At 46.2% G+C, this 16,791-nt stretch overlaps 1 protein-coding gene across 2 annotated transcripts in view; it reads left to right on the top strand.

Moving 5' to 3' along the window:
- The window catches only part of Rgs9 (regulator of G protein signaling 9), a 72,143-nt gene that overhangs the window by 3,630 nt on the left and 51,722 nt on the right, over positions 1-16,791 (top strand). For both annotated transcript variants that reach the window (XM_034507358.2, XM_034507360.2), the window contains exons 2-4: positions 11,116-11,212; positions 15,859-15,909; positions 16,532-16,638. In XM_034507358.2, coding sequence (XP_034363249.1) covers positions 11,116-11,212; positions 15,859-15,909; positions 16,532-16,638 — 255 coding nt within the window. The remainder of the gene's footprint in view (positions 1-11,115; positions 11,213-15,858; positions 15,910-16,531; positions 16,639-16,791) is intronic.

The following is a 16,791-nucleotide window of genomic DNA, read 5'->3' on the forward strand; positions in this document are numbered from 1 at the left end:
GCAACTTAGGGAGGAAAGGTAGCAGTTTACCATTGAGGAAAGTCAAGGCAGAAACCCGAAGGCAGGAAGTGAAGCAGAGGCCATAGAGGAACACTGCTTACTGGATTGCTCCCCAGCGTTTGCTCGGATTAATGTCTGATAGCATCCAGGACCACCAGCTCAGTGGTGGCACTGCCTACAGTAAGCTGAGCCTTCCCATATTAATCCTCAATCAAGAAAATGCCCTACAGGCTGGCCTATAGGCTAATCCTATTGAGGAATTTTCTTTATTAAGATTCTGTCTTCTTAGATGACCCTAGCGTGTGTCAAGTTGACATAAAAAGTAGCTGTTACAGCTACCTAGTGAGTGTGAGATGTTGGCTCAAGCCAACAAGTGTGACAGAAAGGTAGAGACCCATCTGCCAGGATTTACTGTGGGGTTAGCTGGTGACACATGGCGAACTGAAGAGCGTGGGTGATTAGCTCGGACCCCATGGACCCTTACTCTGGTGCTGGTCTGCATATCTCAATGATAACATAGTCACTATCCTGGCCATTTTTACTTATCAGTGCCCTGGGGATTTTTTGATGCTATAGGAAGGAGCGCTCTGTTAGGTGACTTGGCTTTTCTGTGTGGCTTATGGTATCTCCCTTCTGCTTAGACAACAATTGAGAAGCAGCGGTGTGAAGGAGACTTGTTGAGGAGGATGGGCTCACTCTCCCATACTATCCTCTTATTTGGTATACAAAATGCAGCTCTGGGTGCCAGGTGCCAGGTGCGCCAACGAGCTCGGAGTCCAGTAGGAAAGACATACTGGGTAAGCCATGAGAAACACGGTACACGGTTGTGGCAGGTATTGTTGGAGGATGCACCCAGTACGGGACAAGTATGCTATGCTCGGGTTCAGAAGAGCAAGGTTTCACAAGGAGGCTTGTAACTGGGTTAGAAAAATTATTGATGTTTTTCTGGGAAGAGGGGAAGATGAGCAACATCTTAGGGTGATAAAAAATACATACATGTAGGATAGCCTGTCAATACGGAAGACTCCGTGAGTCCGGATCAGCAGGAAGAGGGAGGGCAGGGGGTGGGTGTTGAAGTGGGTGGATGAGAAGGCCGGAGGTAAGAAAGGCTGACTGACGCTGAAGAACTTCACATGATGCGGTGAAGATCTGACGCTTTCTGCATTTGATGAGATGCCGTTTGATGTTTTTTAAAACCAGGGATGAGTGCCGTGGGTTAGTTTACATGCTACAGGGGTGGTTCTGATGAGACCATGAGAGCCTCTTGATACTGGCTGCATTTTGGAAATTGCTGATACCAAGCCAGGGTCTGATGTATCCCCAGGCTGGCCTAAAAATTTCTATGCCATAGAGAATGACCTGGAACTTCTGACCCTCCTACCTCTACTTCCCAAGTGCTGATACTGAAGATGTGTGTCACCGTACCCAGTTTATGTGGTATTGGGAATTAAGCCCAGGGCTTCATCCATGGCAGGCAGGTGCCCTACCACCTAAACTACATTCTGCCCAAGCGTTAGTCTTTCTAGAAGAGCTTGTTAGTTAGTTTGAATATACGTTTGAAACAATAGCCTCTGGGGACACTGGGCAACAATTGGATCTATTATGGGTACCCAACTGGGAATTTTACCGGCAGTGGAATACTAATTAATATCTACCTTGCACTGGGCAGATCCCCAATGAATAATGTCCACATTCAAAGTGTCCACAGGGTACTCTTCCTTAATTTAAGGGGCGGCATGGTCATGATGAATGGATGCTAAACTCATCACTTAGGAGGGTGAGCTGGAGAACACACTGAACTCTGTGGACCAACTAAAGCAGAGACTGTAGTCCAGAGTGGGTCAGAGGACTTCCCAATGGGATAGGATTTAGTGGCCAGGTATGAGATGTGCAAGACACAAAAACAGAATCTAGCCACAGTCCTTAGCTGGGGATGCCTGAAATGCCTTGCTGAGGTAAGAGTAGGGTGGAGAGAGCAGATCTGGGGGCAAGACCACCATGTAGTGGCCAGGCATAGTCTGGTATGTCTTTAATCCATTGAGTTGAGCTGATCATGGCCTATTTGCAAGGTCACAAACGCCTCAGTTAGAAAAACAACCCTGTGGTTTTGGGTCACTTGCCCTAACTCAATATAGGAAAGCGGTAATTATGATTGTCCTCTTGGGGGCCTTCTCCAGTGTTAAGGAAAATTCCAGCCCCTGAGATCTTCCACTGTGAGTGACAGCTCCTTAATTTGGGGAGCAGTGTGGGTGTGGTAGGTAGGTGGGATGTCGGAGCCATCAAAGCCATCTCTTCCGATCCCTTTATGAGACTGTAGGTCCCTAGCTCACCCGGAGTCAAGTTTCAGCCAGGAACATGTGCATCTAGGAGGCCAACACAGGGTCATCCAGAGGCCCAGCAGTGGCCTGGTTTTATGGTTTTTGTTGTTGTTGTTGTTGTTGTTGTTGTTGTTGTTGCCTGGGAACCCGGCTGATTCTTTATCTTGAGAGGAGCTGAAAGCTGGTCTTCCCGGGAGCAGAGTGGGGATGGTTGTAGCTACCCTTTACCTAGGGATGATGTGAAAGTTTATGCTGCTGTCACAGGCTGGCTGAGTGGTTTAAATAACAAAAGCATAAGCCCTTGAGATGGAAATCTGAGCTCAGCGCTTGGCAGCTTGGCAGGGATGGGTTCCTGAGAAGCCTCTGTTCCTTGGTTTGTAGATAGCTCAACTCTGTCCTCACATCATCCTCTCAGCTAGGGTCTAATCCTCTTTTCATAAAGATCCCGCGTGTGTGTGTGTGTGTGTGTGTGTGTGTGTGTGCGCGTGCCTGTGTGTTTGCATGCTTGTGTGTGAGTGTGTGGGTGGGGTGGTGTCCCCGGGGATTGAATTCAATGTTTCATGAAAGCTAAGTCATGCTCTACCACGGGCTCTTGGTTTGTTCTTTCCATCAAAAATACTCTTTGAAAATTTCGCTTTTTCAGTGTCTTTGTGGACGTGCGCTGACCCCACCACTCATGTGTAGAAGTTGAAGGACAACTTTTCGGAGTCAGCTCTCTCCTTCTACCATGTGGCTCCCAGAGATTAAACCTGGGTTGGCAGGCTTGGTTGCAAACACCTTTACTTACCGAGCCTTCTCGCCAGAACCAGCCTTTGGTTTTTTTTTTTTTTTTTTTTAATACAGAGGTCTTACTGTGTAATTCAGGCTAGCGCTGACTGTTCGACTCTCTGGCCTCTGATGAGTAGGATTGCACGCATGCCCCCCCCCCCCCAACTTGGCTCTTACCACTCTGGCCTTTTAAAGAGCTCCTCCTCTTCTCAAAACACCTGTCTTCGGAGATACTGAGGCTGGTATATGAATTTGGGGAACGCTTCTCAGACTGTGACAGTTTCTCAGAGATGGCACCATGAACTTAGAATCCCATGAGTTTTAAGTGACTGGGGAGACCCCTCAGAGGGGTTTATGGGGGAAAAGCCTGAGAAAAATTGATCGGAACCTTAGTGTACTGACTCCCTCACAACGTTCCCCGAGTTCAGTGTGATGAACCCCCCTCCCACAGGCTTCTCCTTTTTGTGAAGGCTGACACACCTGTTAGAAAGAAATCTGACTCCCTCATTGTAATTTTTAAAATAACTCTCATTATTCCTCCTCTGAAGGTTATTTTCAAATTCTTAATAACTAGTTTTTTTTTTTTTTTTTTTTTTTTTAATTGCAAAGACAAGGAATCAAATCTGCTGACTTTCTCTTGGGGAAACTCAGGGTTTTTAACTTTTAAGGTGGGATACAGTCTCTTCTCCAATATATAGGCCCTCATTTGCATGAAACAACTTTCTTTCATCGAACAAAACAATTTTGAGGGTGGAGAAGATAACTCAGTAAAATGCCCACATATATTTTAAAAAAAGTCCATGTGTGGTGGTGCACATTTCTAACCCCAGTGTAGGGGAGGCACAGACAAGTGGAACCTCCAGATGCTGTACTCAACCTGCTTGCTGAATGAGTGACCCTTAAATGCAAGGCGGTGGCCTGAGGGAGAAGAGCCAAGGTTGTCCTCTAGCATATCTCTCTCTCTCTCTCTCTCTCTCTCTCTCTCTCTCTCTCTCTCTCTCTCTCAGTGAATTTATCCTTTCAGTTTGGCAGCTAACATGAGAGAAAGAAATCTTGGCTTTAACTTCAGAAAGTCAGGTACTTCTTTAATCTATGTCTCCGAGACTCACTGCTAAGAACTCTCAAGGGCCTTTCACTGGGACTTGGGGTTCACCAATTAGAATAGGCCAGGGGTCTTCCTCTGCAGCTCTGGGATTCCATGGGTTATACCCGGAGTTTTCCGTGTGTTGTGGTATCTGTTAGTTGTTAGAAGTCCGACCGCAGTTCAGAACAGACCACTCCAGACCACACGGTTCCAAGGGGAGGAGGTTTATTCAGGAGATAGGGCAAAGGTGGGGAGAAGAAGGTGGAAGGATAAGAGAGAAGAGAAGTAGAGGCCGGCCATGACCACGTGGAGAGAGAGGAAGGGGAAGGGGACAGAGAGGCAAGAGGGTAAGAGAGAGGGTAAGAGAATAAGAGAATAAGAGATTAAGAGAGTGAGGAGGGGGCAAGCAGCCCCTTTTATAGTGGGCCAGGCCTACCTGGCGGTTGCCAAGTAACTGTGGAGGTGGAGTTTAGACGGAATACTAACAGTATTTGGCACTGGCCTTGGGTCCTCCTCTTGCTTTTGTGGTTAGCACTTTATGGGCTGAGCCACCTGCCCAGACCCTGAAATGCATTTTCCGTTCAAGATGGCACTGGGAATGGGAACGTTTCTTCACAGACAGGCATGAGTAGTATCTGAGAAGTTTCTGGAGTTGCTGGGTTTCGGCTTCAGGCTGACCTTTGACCTGTGTGTGGCCGTGGCTTGGACCACACAGGGGATCCCAGCCTGGATCCTGAGATGGTGGCTTAGCTGCAAGCCTTAATTTTGCAACAAAGGTGAATACTACCCAGTACTTCTCGGTGCTGAATGAGGACAGCGCCCACACTCTTGAGAAGGTGGGAGCCCTCCAGCTTCAAGGCAAGGTGGCTGAGTGGGAGAGAGGCAGCAGGTAGAACTTTCAGTTCAGGGCTTCCCTGAATGATCTTTAACCTCCACTGCAACTGGGTTAACCTCTCTTAATCTCAATTTTATTGTATCGTGGTAAGACTTAACAGGAGATCTAACTTAGAGTTTTAAGTGTATGGCCCAGCAGTATCAACTGAAAAACAAAACAAAACAAAACAACAACAACAACAAAAAACAACATCCCCACCCCCAAATCAACCCAATATTGTAGAGCATGTCTCTAGGACTTACTCCCCTTAGCTGAAATTTTATACTTCTCAATTAGCAAATCTCCCCTTCTTCTTTTAGCCCCTGGCAACCAGCATTCTTTAAGCTGATTTTGCCTTTAAACAGCTCTTCATATGAGCACTCTGCCTGCTTCTGTGTCTGAATTATTCCCCTACCAATGTGAATTACATCCGCATTGCTCATCTGTATCTTTGAATATTGCAGACATGCCTTTTGGCATATATGTGTGTGTGCATATGTGTGTGCATGTATGTGTGTGTGTATGTGTGTGTGTGTTGTGTGACATATTCCTTATCTCCTCACTTGTTTATGGCTACTCACATTCTCCCCACATCTCCGCCATTGTAAATGATGATGGGGTTAACGTGTGGATGCAGATTCTTCTCAAGATCCCGATTTCAGCTTCCTTACATGAATGTGTGGGGGTCGGATGGCTGGATCACACGGAGCATCCTTAAAGTTGAGTTTTAACCTCTTTGCGCAATGTCTCCATCGCTGTCTATTGTGTACACAAGAGTGCACGCACGTGTCAGCCGCCTTACTTCCCCATGTAGAGAAGTCCAGCATTCTTCCACAGCATCCCCCTGTGGGAGTACAGTCCGGCTCTCACGACCGAGGGCAATTCTACCCACCCTCCTCATAGAGTTTTGAGGGTTATTTTAGTCACCTTCCCCTTCTGGCTTTTAACACTACAAGCATTGTCCTTCCTTATAATTCAGTGTGTAATTTTGGTCTCATAAGTACTGTGGTGTATCTTAATGCCTCCATGCTTCCTCTCACGTTTGATCTCTGCAGCATCCCCATATGATAAAAGCCACAAGCTCTAGTTTATGGAGATTCGAACGAATCACCGAAATGTTCAGCTTCAGCTCCTTGTTTCTTTGTTTGGAATCTGGGTGTCAAACTAAGGGCTCCATGCATGCTACATGTGTGCTCTTCCACTGAGCTATGCCACCTGCCCCCCAATTTCACAGTTATGGTTTCTCAATTTTAGATTGGAGCAGAATTTTGAACTGAGCTTTCCTAACATCCAGATTCCTTGCTTTTATGTTAGTTAACTAATTTTCATGCCACTCTCTGAGGACTAGGGGTATGTGGCTGAGGACTGGGTGTATATCTGTGAGGACTAGGGGGTATATCTTTCACTGTTTTGTACCCTCCCAGTGCTTAATAAGCACCTGAATTCGTTTCAGTGATGGGATTGGGTTTTCACCCACGGATGTCTAGACAGATCAGTTGCTGAGTTCCACAGATGCATCAATTCCATGCACACTACTAATATAAATGAATGTAAGCATGGCAGCTCATGCTGTCAGCATTCCTAGTCAAAACAATATAAAGACCTGAAACCGAACGCTTCAGAACTGGAAGCCTGTTGAGTATCAACCTGATACCACAATCAAAAAAGTCCACAACACACACACACACACACACACACACACACACACACAACCTATTTCATGTGAAAAATAATTTAGAATACTGCATAAAATTTTCTTTCGGGCCACGTGTCAAAAGCAGTAGATACAACAAATGTGAATTTCACGTTTAGACATAACAGGTTTCCATTTCTGAGCGATACCATGTATATGTGAATATTCCCACAGCTGTACTCCAAAACCACTTCTGGTATCATGCATTTTTGAATAGGGGATATTCAGCCTATATGGCTTTATATGTATGTACACACACACACACACTCACACATCTCTCCATATAAAGCATTCTAATGGTTGTTCAATTACATATCAAGCTATTATCAAACCATATAAATTACTGAGATACATGTTGGCATGGCCCCCATTTTGGAAAAGGGGAAAGAGATCCCATGAACTCAAATGGGCTGCTACAAGTTCTTCAGTTAAGAGAGAAAGGAATCCCAGGAGGTGGGGTGAGAATCTGGGGTTCATTTTGCTTCTGACCACAAGTACCTTCAAGGTGCAAAAGGACTTGTCTATCAGAGCGGCCACACAGAGTGGGAGGCGTCGTGATAGTATCAAGTTTGTTAAATTGAGAAGAAGCTAGTAACTGGGGAGCTGCTTGCTTTGAGTGTTTTCGAGGATGGGTCTCAGCTAGTCCTGAGAGTGTGTCCAAGTGTGTGCAGCTCAGACTTTAGGATAGAGCTGTGGACCAGGGAAAGACAGAGGGGGCTCTTCTCCCTTTCTTGTTCAGGTCCCGAGCCTGTGGGTGGAGCTCCCCTTTAGCCTGGGGACACTGTATCTTCCATCAGATCTTCCTATTGCACACCTGTGTGTCTGGTAAGATTCGCTCTGGGACCGATGCTTCCCTATTGCATTCACATGACCTTTTCGGCTTGGTCTTCATTGTTATCTTGTTACAGCATTTTTTTCCTTGTCAGCAGCTTCAGTTCTCTCCATTGCTAACTTGGGAATCAACCTTAGTCTGGACATTATAAACAAGGAGTGGGAGAGAGTGAGTGGGGGAGAGGGAGGGGCAGGCAAGGCAGGATGTAGCTTGCAAGGACATCTCTCCAAGGACCCTACCCTCTCCAACTCCTTCCCACCCTCCCTCTAAATTTCCATCATTCCCAATAGTCTGTCAGATTAAGAGCTTGTAGTTGGATTAACCCATTGGTCAGAATCCTCATGACACAATTGCTTCCTCAAAGTCCTACTTCCATACAGATTTTGGGAGCAAGCCTTCAACATTGGTCTTTGGAGGGACTTTTCAGATCCAAACCAGATGCAAACCAGAATACTTCCTGTGCTTGATATATACATTAAAGTTTATCATTGCAATGCATAGGACAGGATATGTTAGGGTAAATTAACATATCCTGGATATAGTTCTATCTGTGGCTATAACATCTGCTGGGATCTTGCATTATCTTCCCACATGATAGAGAGATGATTGCACCTGTGCAATCTTAGGCTTATGGACTGCCATCGTTCTTTGTTTTCCCAGCATTCCCCAGGGATATACCTGCTTGTTAGAACAATGATGGCCACTGGAAGCAGTGACGGTTTAGGGAGGGACTGTGATAGTCTCTTTATTAATAGGAACTTCCTGAGGAGGTGACATTTGAGACTTAGTATCCCTGTACATGAGACTTAGTATCAACTGTAAACATCAAATGTCAGTAGAAACATCTAGGTAGTCTCTTTTGTACATACAAAAATGTCTATTCTGCTTAAAACTATTTCTCACCTGATTTTATTTCCATTTTTTTTTCCAAGTGGAAATATTACTTTGTTGTTGTTGTTGCTATATGGTTTTGGTTCTTTTGAGACAAAGTCCTACTATGTAACCCTAGCTGGCCTGGAACTCACTTTGTAGAACAGGCTGGTCTCAAACTTGTAGCAACCCTATGGCCTCCACCTTCCAAATGCTAGGGTTATTGTCATGTGTCACCATATTCTGTGGGAAATATTATCATATTGGCTTTTTAAAACTGTAAACACATTATTTATTACTTGTGGGTATGTGTGTTGAGGTATTTGGTATGTGTGCTACAATGCATGCACACAGAAGTCAGAGGATGACTTTAAAAAGTTGGTTTTCTCCAACCACCTTTATGAAGGGTCTGAGACTCAAAGCCAGACCTCCACACTGGCACAGTAAGTGTTCTTACTTGCTAAGCCATTTTTTTTCTGGCCCGCTATTTAGGTTTTACTGGGACAGGGTCTCACCATGTAGCTGTGGCTGGCCTGCAACTTGAAGTGATCCTCCAGCCTCTTATTTCCCCAATGCAGACGTTACAGGCATGTACTACCATGCCTGATAGAAGATAAAAGAGTCTTTTTTAACAAAAGTAAGGCTAAGGTAATCTCCCTGTGAGTCTTCTCTTCCTATGCTTCCAGCTTCCTTGGACTGTTTGTCATTTTTCTCTGGCTTCCACACACTCATGGCTTTTCATTACCTTTTTGCCTCCTGACTCTTGCTTTTTAGGTACTTGGGGCAGTCATCTCCACATAGTGAGAGTCTCTCAGCAGCCTTTTGTAATCACGCCAAGGCAGAAGTGATGTGTTTCTCTTATTTCCCCCCCGCCCCTGCCCAGTCTTTCCTCATGGCTCCTTCTCCTCTCTTCATCTCTCTACTCCCTGTCTGTGCACTGGGGTTGAACCCAAGATCTTCATCATACTGGGCAAGGCTCTATCACTGAGCTACAATCCCGGCCATTCTTTGGGATTTTTATTTTCTGATAACTAACTGCTCTGGTCAGATAGGACCCGAACCTTGGCATCGTTACCAGCCCCCCTCATTCAACTATCCGACCACTGCAAATGTGGCCAGTTTTCACTTTATCAGTGTCGAGAGCCCGGTCTCCTTTCCATATTCTTCACGCTGCCTTTGTTTGCTTATTATTTATGTGTCTAATGCTTGTTTAGCACCAGCTCTATGCAAGACGCTCCTTCAGGCATCGGGAATACAGCAGGAAGCACTGACAGAGAAAGACCAGCCTCCAAGAGCTGAGTTTGCAGGTGCAAAGGGGAGACACCTAATAAACAACAGGCCGAAGTAAATTGCTCTCTGTGTTAGAAGTTGTATGCTATAGAAAAGCAACCAGGAGATCTGAGGGTGCTGAAGTTGCAGCTTTGAGTAGGACAGTCAGGGTAGGCCTCCTGGAATATCAGAGGGAAAGGTGAGAAAAGGATCCTAGGAACATGTAGCTGGTCTTTTCTACTCTGTGGGGTCTTCTTTTTCCCACCCTTTATCACCCCTATCACTAGATAGGAGAGAAAGAAGGATAGAGGGGAGAGAGGGGGGAAGGAGGGGAGAGAGACAGAGGAAGCCCTGAGTCTTAATTTCTTTCTTCTTGTTTCTTCTTTGAGCATGACTACTAATAAACAATAACCAACCCCCACCCCCACCCCTACCCCCAGTGACCAGCAACCACCAACCCCGTCTCTCTGGACCCTAGCATTCATATACCACCTGAAAAGTTCCCAGAATTCCAAACAACACATAATCTGCAACTGGCAAAACCACGCCTCTGCTAGAGCACAGGGCAAATCATAGTCAGCCACTTCAGACAGTGCAAAGCAGCCCCACCTCCTCCTTACAACTGGGATTCTTATAATATTGTTTCTCTCTCTCTCTCTCTCTCTCTCTCTCTCTCTCTCTCTCTCTCTCTGTGTGTGTGTGTGTGTGTGTGTGTGTGTGTGTAAAGAAATCAAAATTCCAGAATTCTCACTACAGGAACCATTTTAGCTGATTCAGAGGCTCATCTTATGCTGGTACAGCTTGAGGGTGTGGTCGCAGGGGAAGAAGCTCCATGGTATCTTTTCTGGATGGTTGCAACAACTCTGAATGGATCAGGGACCATCTCACCCTTTTTCTCCCCTGGAAAACCTCTTTCTGCCTCCTTGTCTTTGTGATGGACACGTTGCTCTCCCGTAATAGCTGCTGTTCCAAAATCTAACTCAGAAGCAGCATGTGAAGACCATTGTAACCTGGTCCCCACCTGCCATTCCCACTTCAAATAACACTTCATCTCGTTCCTTTCTCAAAGTCACAGGCATTGCCTCCCACTACTGCCTCCCACCTCTGCTTGTGGTGTGCTCTTATTTTCTGTCCATCAAAATCTTTCTTGTTGAGGTCAGTCTGTTCTTGAGGCTCTGCACATTCCCTGGGTCAGAATCCATCTCTTTGGGGCCTCCCAGGCAGGGAGGCCTCTATCTACAGAGCACACGCATGGTTCTGGTTGTGCTGTAACTATTTAGTGTCTGTTTGGCTCCTGCACCAGGTTGGAAGCCTCTGGGTCCCCTTTGCATGTTTGGATCTTGCTGGTGTTATGAAAAGTTTCTGACACAGTTTAACTCAGCAGGTTTTTCCTGTTCTGTTTTGCAGATTGAAGCACTTGTGAAGGACATGCAGAACCCAGAGACGGGAGTCAGAATGCAGAACCAGAGAGTCTTGGTCACCAGTGTCCCTCATGCCATGACAGGTGATGTGGCTTGTGGCTTGGATGTGACTTGAAACAAAACCCACAGGGGACTGGCAAACTTGAGCACACATGATGTCCTGGTTGCTTTATTATTGTTGTTATTATTGTTGTTGTTATTATTAGTTTATTTGCTATTGTCAACTTGACTCAAGCTAGAGTTAGCTAGAAAGAGGAAAGTAACTAAGAAAATGCCTCCATCAGATTGCCTGTAGGCAAATCTATAGGGCATTTTCTTATTTAGTAGTTGATGTGGGCAGACTCAGCCCATGGAGGGGGACAGTGCTACTGCTGTGTCCTGAGTTGTATAAGAAACCTAGCTGAGCAAGCCACAAGGAGCAAGCTTGTAAGCAGTGTTCTTCCATGGCTTCTCCTGTAGTTCCTGTCTCCAGGTCCCTGTCTTGGCTTCACTCAGTGGACTATGACATATAAATCAAATAAACCCCTGTCCTCCCTAAGTGCTTTTGGCTATGGAGTTTTATCACAGCAATAGAAACCTACCCAGGACACAGCCCAACTACCCACAGCTTGCCTGTGTTTGTAAGTGAAGCTTTAATTCTGTTACATGTAATCTATGGCTGCTGTGTCATACCAGCTACAGAGCCCAAATATACGGCTGTGCTCAGACAGCATCGAGTCTACAAAACTGAAATATTTACTGCTGTTTGGCTGAGAAATGGAGCCTCTACCTATCTTCCCTCACCCTCCCAATCCACCCTCGGACCCTCCTGAGCTTTCCCTATGGGGCAGAATCCCTAGTCCCTCCTCGTGTGAGGGTTTAAGGGTACTCCAGAGTGTCACTCAGGGACATTAGTGTGTGTGTGTGTGTGTGTGTGATGTTGTGTGTGAACATAAGGATGCATTTTGCTTTCTCAGTTACCCACGCTTTGTGTCACAGTGGGGCATGTTGCCTGCAGAAGCAGACAGCTTCTAGGAACCAGGGATTTGGGAGCTCCTGCCCCTACCCATGACCTCACTGAATGCCTCTCTCTTTCCTTCTCTCCTCCTGCACATGTCTGTAGAGGATCAAGCTTGGTTGTTGTTCCTTGGATACTGTTTTCTTTGGTCTTTTTTTTTTTTTTGGAGACAGGGTCCCTAACCACGCTTGAGCTTGCTCATCTGTCTCCCCAGTGCCTGCTGCCACACTTGGCTTTAAAAACAAAACAATCAATCAATGAATGAATCAAACAAACAAACAAATTAAAAAAAAAAAAAACCAGGTCCTCAAGCTTGTGTGCAAAGCACTTTATCAGCTGAGCAGTGCCCAGCACTTGGACTATGCATTTTTTTTTTTTTTCACACGAGGTGCCTTTGTTGCAGAGACAGGCTGTTTCCCATCATCCTCTGATTGCTTTGAATGCGTTGTTGTTTAACGTAAAAATCACCAGGGTGGTCATACCTATCCCAACGTTCTTACAAGTGCGAACAGACATGGGGAGGGATAGTTCAGGCTTTTACTGCCCATCAGCCATCTGCTGCATGCCCGGCCCCTGAGCAACACAGGTTTACTCACTCCTGTGACATTTCTCTCAGACAGGGACATGCTGTACAGTTCATGCCTTACACCGAGAAAGGCAAGGCAAGGGTAATGCATGTTAAGAGTTCCTCCAGCACAATTAATGGAAGACCCACTCTGGCTCGTTGAGGGCAAAATAGGAATTATTTGGAGTGCTTCAGAACAGTTCAGGAACACATGGGAGACTGGGCTTCAGAGTGGCCCTGGGCATCCAGAGAGTAGAGACCTATGGGTAGGCTTTTTTTTTTTTAATGTTCAAGAGGTTTAAGAGGCAGCTGTCCTGGAAGGCATCCTGGTGGCTGTCTGTCATCTCTGCTCTGAATTTTTTAACTCTGGTCTAGAGGACCCTTCAGTGGGAGGTTCTTACGTTGCTTGTCGGCAACCCCAGCACTTGGAGTGACCACACGCATAAGGATGCTAAGAAAAGCTTTGTTATATAAATACATGAATCAGTTTGAGTTAGCTGTGTGAAGAGCCCTAGACACGAGTGGAACACCCGGGGTTTAATCCCTTGAGTACCCCTTTCCCAGCCCTGCCCTCATTTTCTTACTATAAAGTGGCAGCAGAAAACCCGCCCTGAGAGGAAGGTAGCAGGGACGAGAGAGGCCATGCTTGCTTGCTGCTCAAGGGCCCATTGTGTGGCAGATGTGTCAAGCTTATGAAAGCTGCCAGTTCCCTCCCTTGTGTCTGCTACACCCAGGATAGACTTAGGGGTAGGTACGACAACCCCTGTTTTACAGATGGGGCTATAGATAAGTAAAGACGTCCAAGTTGTAGCTGTGGCTGAGTGGTGCAGCTCTTGCCCAACCTGTATGAGGTCTCAGGTTCAATCTCCAGTATTGAAACAATAAAGAGGTTGAGAACTAGTCCCCATGGCACTGAGTCTATTCAGGAATGACCTTGAATTTGAGTCTGGCTTTGAGACTTAGACTCCATCTTGTCTCATGTCAGTGTGTGTGTGAGTGCGTGTGTGTGTGTGCGTGTGTGTGTGAGTGTGTGTGTGTGTGTGTGAGTGTGTGTGTGTGTGTATGTGTGTGTGTGTGTGTGTGAGTGTGTGTGTGTGTGTGTGTGTGTGTGCGCGTGTGTGTGTGCTCGAACGCCCTCATGCTTTTCCTCTCTCGAACATGGATTATATGTGATTTTAGATTTGGGTGAGATTGCCATCTTCCCTGTCTTCACTTGAGTTTCACCCTCTGTAGAAATAAACCATGAGGGAGGACCCCCCATCCTGCCAAGGCAGAGGCAACGAGAGCAAACAGTGCATACAGCTTCTTCAATGGCGGGAGCCAGGGCTTCCGGAAACAGTCGGCTGTGGAGCCTGAACAGCCAGCCTGCCTTGCTGCCAGCACAGTCCCCTTGGTACAGATGCTGGTGGCACTGTAAATTCATTTGGTCTATTTCAGGAAGCAGTTAAGTGGATGAGAAAGCCCTGGGCTCCTCAGCAGAGAGTACTAATCAGTCTGATGTCTGCCTGAGGCAGTTTTGCAAGTTGCACGCCTTTAAAGAGATGCATGGCGTGGAATGTTGGTTCACACACACACACACACACACACACACACACACACACACACAGAGGCCTAGGATTTTAAGCAGAATTTTAGATAAAGTATTTTTGCTTTGGAGCAACCAACTTAGGGTGAGTCAAAGCTGAGAGGCCCGGGAGGTGAGGGCGTTTGGAAACAGTAGTGTGGCGTGTGGGTACAGACAGAGACAGTGGCTGGTCATCCATTTCAGCCTACAAAATACGTAAGGAAGAGGTACAGGTTGTTCATACGTAACCACACCGTATCAGGTAATTATGTCCAGGGAATATAAGGAGATCATAATCGATCTCTTTGGAAGGCTATAAAAGGAATATCCTTTCTCTACCTCCAAAGAGAGAAGTATCATTGAGGATTGCTAGCCACAAAGATACAGATGATAGGATCTCAAGCTGTGACCTTCTCTGACATGCTTTGGGGGCCAGTCCCCAGGCAGGCAGGGACCAGATTCTGCCTTTGGGATCAGGCTGAAGATGTGGGGAATGTGACCATTGCCATTTACAGGTGCTGTCTGAGTTGGGGAGTTTGGTTCTGGGCATCTTGTCTTTCTTTGGAGACACCACTGCTCTTGTACAGAAAGTGTCTGGTTGTGAGGCCAGAGGCCTCAGGCTGAGAAATCAGCTCAGAGTTCCTACGGGTTCTACAGCAGCCTCAGGCTTCTCTGGACTTATTTCTTCTCCGCCCTGAGGTAAACGTAAATGTTCAGGGACGTGTAGCTGAGTGCACTGTCTCTCTTGACTCATCCCTGCCTGCCTTTCCTGCCTTTCGTTTTATGCAGTCTTAGCTCTGTGTAGTTCCCCGGCCAGAACCCAAGATTTGCAAGGCCCAAGGCAAAAGTACCAAAGGAGCCTACATTCTATGTTCCAAAGTTTTGTATCAACCTACAAGATGTTACTAAAATAGGTTCCCTCCTCCACTCGGATAAAAGTACCTTCGCAGCAACCTTAAGGTTTGAATTTAGAATTCTCTGGCTCTTGAGTGTCATACCTGGAGACTTGAGTAGGGAGAACCATCCCTGCCTTCAGCCTTCCTTTAATTCCAATCTTCCGTTCTGGTTCACTCTCATATGTCTAAACTCCATTCAGAACCCTAGCTGGCTTAGAATCTATTTTTTTTTTCTTTATGCTTAGACTTAGTCTGTTTACTGTCCACTTGATGGGTGGTGGTCTTTAAACCATTTTATGGTAAAAAGATAAATGCAGCGAGTAAGGTAAAGACTGAGCGTGACTACTCAGGAGATAGAAACAGAATTGTGAGTTCAGGACTACCTGGACCGTATAGAATGATTTCACAGTCAGCCTGGGCAACTTAGTAAGGCTCTGCAGAAAGCAAGCAAGCAAACAATCAAACAAACACCAAACAAACTTATACATAAAAGACAGTGTGTAGTGGAGGATGAGCTGCAGATCTATCTGGTGGGGTCATGTCTCAGTGGATATTAATTGTTTTGAATTATTTAAATGAATGGGTGGGGTCGCTCAGGGACAGGACCACCACCAAACAGTAAGGATGCACTTTGTGGAGGAGGGCATGGTGTTCCCCGGCTAGGTTAAGAGGTTACGGTGCTGATCAGATGCGTCTCTGTTTTGCAGGAGGTGATGTTCTGCAATGGATCATCCAGCGTCTTTGGATCTCTAACCTGGGTGAGGCCTTCGCCTATGCAGTTACCGGTTGCCATGCATGCAATACTAAAGGGGAAAGTCAAAAGGAGGCTTTGCATGAGTCGTTAAGAAATGCACTTCTCGGTTGACGAGACAGGACCTTCATGGATAAAACAGCCAGAGTCGGCAGCAAGGGCGTGGGCTGGGGAGATGGCTGGATGGATAAAGTGCTTGCTCTGCAAATGTGAGGACCCGAGTTCAAATTCCTAGCAGTTGTGCAAAAGACAGCACAAGTCTGTAATCCCAGCACTGGGAGCTGGAGGTGAGTCAGGATCTTGTGGGCTCACCAACTGAAATGGTGAGCTCTAGGTTCAGTGAGAGACCTGGTCTGAAAAAATGAGGTAGGGAACAAGAAAGAGACATGACATGGCCCCTTCACACGCATGCACATGCTCATGCATACAAACCCACACACCATATTACATCCATGTACATGCGCATAACACATCAAACAAATCTTTAAAAAAGGAACCTCTGTCCCAGGCCTCAGGTCTTATGCTGTAAGGATGGGCCACTCTCTTGGAGTTTGGTGGTCACGGGCTGAACCACAGATTCTTGCTTTGGTTCCATTTTTAACTTTTATCTGGAAACTCCTTCTCTCCAGAGGCACAGAACCTGGGCAACTTTATTGTCAAGTATGGCTACATCTATCCTTTGCAAGACCCCAAGAATCTCATCCTCAAGCCTGACGGCAGTCTCTACCGATTTCAGGTGAGCTTTAATCTTGACCTTACATGGTAATGGGGGGGGGGTAGATCTTTCCTGGAAAGTTAACTAGTTAACCTTATATCCTCAAAGATCAGGAATTTAGAAATTTAGAGTTCTAAGGTAGGGCTATCTTTCTCATCCCAGGCTGGGGAATCC

The sequence above is a fragment of the Arvicanthis niloticus genome, chromosome 6 (genome assembly GCF_011762505.2).
Source record: "Arvicanthis niloticus isolate mArvNil1 chromosome 6, mArvNil1.pat.X, whole genome shotgun sequence".
NCBI classification, from domain to species: Eukaryota; Metazoa; Chordata; class Mammalia; order Rodentia; family Muridae; genus Arvicanthis; species Arvicanthis niloticus.